General features: G+C 37.9%; 1 protein-coding gene across 1 annotated transcript in view; it reads left to right on the forward strand.

Annotated features, from left to right (window-relative positions):
* The window catches only part of BORA (bora, aurora kinase A activator), a gene marked incomplete at both ends in the record, with an annotated part of 12,447 nt that extends 8,120 nt beyond the window's left edge, over positions 1 to 4,327 (forward strand). Inside the window, 4 exons of the mRNA XM_010188515.1 lie at positions 517 to 734; positions 1,993 to 2,146; positions 3,202 to 3,800; positions 4,196 to 4,327. Of these exons, the coding sequence (XP_010186817.1) occupies positions 517 to 734; positions 1,993 to 2,146; positions 3,202 to 3,800; positions 4,196 to 4,327 (1,103 nt within the window). The remainder of the gene's footprint in view (positions 1 to 516; positions 735 to 1,992; positions 2,147 to 3,201; positions 3,801 to 4,195) is intronic.
* Between the last annotated feature and the right edge of the window lie 985 nt (positions 4,328 to 5,312).

The raw sequence follows: 5,312 nt of genomic DNA on the forward strand, positions 1-5,312 counted from the left end.
AAGAGAGAAAAACTGAGTAAGTCTCAGCATATTTTAATGGGTCTTTGTTAACATCTGTACGCTTTTCTACTGTAAACTGCTAACTGCTTTGACTTCAAGTTGAATCGGGTTTGCCTTTGGATGTGTCATGATGACCATCAAAGCATATGGGAGACCTGAAAAAGAGTCTAGTCTTGCTTGGGTAGAAAGCAACCTTTATTCACAACTCGGATGTGAAGAATAATACAATTTTGGGAAAAGGCCAGTAAATAGTTGCTAGCCAATATTTGTATTTATTTAAAAAAATGCAGACTTTAGTATTAAAGAACGATACAAGTGGAAGCTTAGTAGATAGAGTAGACTTTTTGTAATGCTAACAAGTGATCCTTTGGTATAGGTTCTTAAATTGGATTTATTACTTGCTGTATTAGTAAACTGGATTAAATATTTTAATGTAGTTAATGTATGTCTCTGTAGTGGAAGATTTTTTTTTTCCTTGCATTTTTACTGGAAATTACTTTTCTCCCACATTTCTAGGTGAATATTTTCGAACTGATGAATTTGCAGATCAATCTCAGGAAAATCTGAGCTCTTCATCACTCAGAAGAAAGCTGTTTTTGGAAGAAAATGGAAGCGTGTCTGAGTGTTTGTCCCCTTCTCTGCATAGTCCATGTGGTGGTCAGCCACTCGGGGTGCTCTGTTCAATAGACATCTCTCCAGTCCGGTGCAGAAGCCCTCTGGAAACATCTAGTTCAGTAAGGAGCCTGTTCTGGGGGCTGGATGGGCTGTGACTTACCCAGCACAAGAGTCATTCTCAGAGCAGGCTAAACCCATTCTGCGTTCTAACAGACTTCACTAGATATACCACCATGTCTCTCAGAAGCTACGACTGCTTTATGAGAGAGATGTCAGACCAAAGGGTTATGGTATTTTCAAATTTCAAATTCAGAAAAAAGTGAACAAAAAAAAGTCTTGAAAGAATTTATTACTCTTTTTATTATATGAAATTATTATGTTTTGCTGCTGTTCTCCTGTATAGAAGGAATTATGCTTTAATTGCAATTAATTAAAAGGAAGGAGTTGATATATATACCAATGCTTCCTGAAACCATCTTGAAACCATTATTTTAAAATGTATATACAAAAAAAGGGCCTGTTTAAATCCATGAACTGCTGTCTAAAATACTACTTGATATGAACAGGTGATAAAATTATTTCCCTTGTAGTTCATAAGCTCATTTATGGTGGAAGAAATGACTTGTGAGTCCTTGAATGTAGTGCTAAATATACTCTTTTCTTTTCCTTTGACCAGAGATTTCAGATTAACAGGTATTTGTTAGGACACAGAATGCAATGACGTTTTGTAAATTAAGCAAGATGAATCTTACTCTTAGGTGGACACAGCACAGCTAAACTGGTTTAGGTGGTATGATTTCATCTGTTTGGTGGCTGAAGTGAATAGAAAAAAAACCTAAAAAATAATTATACTGCTAGAAGTGACTTTTCTTTTTGTACCATACTCCTTAAGCAAGATCACAACCACTGTTCTTTTTTTTCTTAAGGAAAAGCTGCCTCAGCTGCTGCTGAGTTAAATAATTCAGATAATGTGGATTCCATTAAAATATAAATAGTGGCTGGCTTTCATCTGCATTGGTATGAGTAAGAGATTGAGAGTAAATACTCGACTGTATACACAGATAGCATTAGTTCTCTGTTTAGGCTTCTCGTAGTTCTTCAGTATAGCAGTTATTATGGTCTTAGTTGGTATTATGTGACACTTTGAGTCTATCGCTCCTTTCCTGTATGGAGGCATAAAGTCCAAGTGAAGAGCTGCCACTGGAATATTTAAGATAAACTAATGATAGAGATTGTCATTGTACACTTGTACAGGATTCGTTTTCCTCAGTGCTGCCATATTAAGCTTTTTAGTTAGAACATTTTTTCTAAGTACGTATTAGTCAAAATTTACATTATGAAAATACGCTTTTTTCTTTTTTCTTTTTGAAACTGGAGGGTCAATTTTCGTCAAGTCCTATTCAGGGAGGAGCAAGGGCTTATAGTCTGGGAAGTATAACCAGTCCCACGTTTCCAGAGGGATCTCCTGCACATAATGGTTCTCCTACCTTTTCACCAGTTGCTTTTCACATAAGAAAGACACCGCTGTCAGGTATGGTTTAATTGTATATGTATTATTCTTTCTTGATTTACAATTTTTTATTATAAAAACCGCTGCATTTTTACTGGAGCTTTTCCTCCATTAGGGGACAAATTACTGTGCTTGACAGACCAGCAATCTCCTATATGGCACATTTACTGTTTAGCAGTGAAATATCTTAATGATGTGAAACAGTGAAGTGTATCTGCTTGCAAAAATGAACTAGGGAAAATATTTTAGAAGAAAGAATTGAGACCTAATAGGAATGAAAAAAAAATTAAAGGATTAATCTCGTGCGAGGACAGAGGGTTTAAAGCCATGTGCTTGAACTAAATCAGGTCACAATTCTGATTTGGCCCAACCTGAAGCATTCTAATTGGACAAAAAATGTTTCGCTTGAGTTTCCACATCATGTGATTGTGAAGATTATTTGAAATGAAACTGACTGCTGAAGATATCAAAAACATTTTGTGTCCTTGTTCCTCTAGAAAATGTCAGTGTTTCATGTTTTGTCCATTACATGATTTTGCTCTGATGAGCCTTGTGGTATTTCAACACGATTATATGTGGCAGTCACATAGGTGTTTTCTCGCTTACTTGAGTTTCTTTAAAACTACTGCTGCCCCAGATTTTTAGCATATGTGTATTGATATTTGTTTGGACAAAAGCCACAGAACCAGCCTTCACACATTTTCCTGTGAACGCTGCAGTGTTGACATTTGAAAATGCAAGGCCTCCAATGCAGCAAACCATCCATAGGAAAAAAATACGGTGGTGAAAATGGGATAAAGACTTGCCTTTACAACGATAATTTAAATGTATTGGTCGTTTGTTGTTGGTTTTTGTTTGTTTGTTGTTTAGTTTGGTTTGGTGTTTTGGTGGGTTTTTTTGGTTGGTTTCTTATTTTGACTTTTTTTTTTTTTCCCCAAGAAGGCCTTTGAGCTCAGAGACAGTGCTCAGTGAAATACTACGTAGCTGGCTATACTTCAGAGGACTGCAGGGGTTTGAGGATGATGTCTTTAACCCTACCTGATAACTGATAGAATAACTTTGTTGTTTTTTTACAGACCAAAGAAAGTTTACATTTCGTTCTCCAGATATTCCTCCTCCCTCAAATAGAATGACACCCCCAAGTACAAGAAGTCCTTACATAGAAGGCTGTTCTCCAATTAAAAATTGCTCTCCTATGAGGCTGGGAGCATATAGAGGAACTGCCCAATATCAGACTTCTGTCATTAGGATACCGATTGCAGTTGAGAATCACGGTGAGGATGAGGAAGACAAGGAAAATGCTGCTCCAGCAGAAGCTCTGTTCCCAGAAATGGATAATGGGATAAACTTATGTCAGCAAGACGGCGATACCTTTGCACGTGGTACACGTCTGGTGGTAGCAACTGTGTCTATTGCACCAGATCGCTCGGAAACTTGTCATCAAAGGTTGTCATTTCAGGATACAGAAGGCTCAAAGGAAAATAATACTGTGGATATGGCTGATGCAGCTGAAGTGTCAGAGGAAAACGCTTGGATGAAAGAAACGATTGGCAATAGCAATGAACCAATGGCCAGCTTCATGACAGGGATTACTTTCAGTATTGAAAACTCACGCATGTGCATGTCACCTCTTGCAGAAAGTAGTGTAATCCCTTGTGACAACAGTAGTATTCAGGTAAAAATCAAACTCTTGGTTTGCTTCTCTGTAAAACTGAGCTCAACATACATGGCTCCAGTATGCCATCCTGGAGTTGTCTGTTTTCTTTTATAGGATGTGGTATGCAGGTGGTATTGTGACTTGTATTCCTTCCCCCCATCTCCTTTTTCCTCTCTCAGTGGAGTTAGCATAGCAATTATAAATGATTTTTGTGTTACTATGTACAGTAGTACATTTAACTTAATCCAAGTGAATTCTGATGGAGCAGTTTACAATTTGCTTTTGTTATTAACTGATGGTAGTTGGCTTGTTGGATTAAGTTCTGTTAATCACAAGTCATATCAGGTATGAGAATCTGAGTTTATTGGTGTTAAACTGCAGTGCATTTTTAAAGCTCTGCTTCTTGATTTCAGGTGGACAGTGGTTATAACACACAGACTTGTGGAAGCAGCATTATGGATACTGTGGGGGCTGAAAACAGCTGCAGAGAAAATGATGTGAATACTAACGTGTTCCAGAATAGATCTCAGCTGCTTAGAACAAAGGTAGGCATTAAGTTGTGATATGACAGTGCTAGGCTTCACATCCAAAGCACCCATTCCCTATCCTACTCAGCTTGAGGGAGCCTGGGAGGGAGACACTGTCAAGTGATAACAGAGGCATGATCATGTAGCATCATTTCAAGTATTATGTTGAAAACAAGGACTAAATGCAGGATAATTGCAGCTGGCAATAAAGTTGTATTCTGGGACAAAGCCAAAGGTAGTTTCAAAGGAAACTGAAGTATGTCCATAAAAGGTAGTTGTGAGGCTGCTCATGGCTTCTGATGTATTGCAGTCTGTCTCTTATTTTTGTTTCTGTTGTTCTTGCTTCTATTTTCATTGCTAAGTTTTTAAAAGTATGCCTGTGGAGAAGCACATTTTTGGGGAAAAGCTGTCCACTACTTCTTATAAACTAGCTGCAAGACTGTACCTGGCATGCTGGCTTGTGGGGGAAATTTCTGCTTGGGTACAGCCTTTTGATTACAAGCCTTCTGATGACCTATCTTAAAAACAAACCAACCAACCAAACTACAAAAGACAGTACATATCTAACAAAACTCCCAAGCTTTTAACCTTGCGACTGATAGGAAGGTGTTTTGCTTCTTCCAGAGAATGAGAAGCAAATAAAAATTTTTAAAATTCAAAATTGGGATAACTGTGCCCTTACAAGAACAAGTGGATGTTTTATCTTCTAAAAATACCCATCTGCTCTTGGGTTTTGCCCCAGCCACCCTATTCAGCATGGATTATACGTGTGAAAGTATTCGTCAGAATTAGTCGTCTCATATCAAACCTGTCCTCAAGACATGCAGCTGTGTTCTCCCACTGCTAGTCTTTGAATTGCTAGGTCCTGCCTGAGACAAATTTTGCATTAGGATTTAAATGCAGAGGCATTAAGTACTTCATTCAGTTCACAAGAGAGAAGCCACAGAGAATGGAATGGAAAAAGCTTGGACATAATTGGGGAATGACCTATTAGAGAGCAGTG

This window comes from Mesitornis unicolor, unplaced genomic scaffold (assembly GCF_000695765.1).
Source record: "Mesitornis unicolor isolate BGI_N332 unplaced genomic scaffold, ASM69576v1 scaffold42757, whole genome shotgun sequence".
NCBI lineage: Eukaryota > Metazoa > Chordata > Aves > Mesitornithiformes > Mesitornithidae > Mesitornis > Mesitornis unicolor.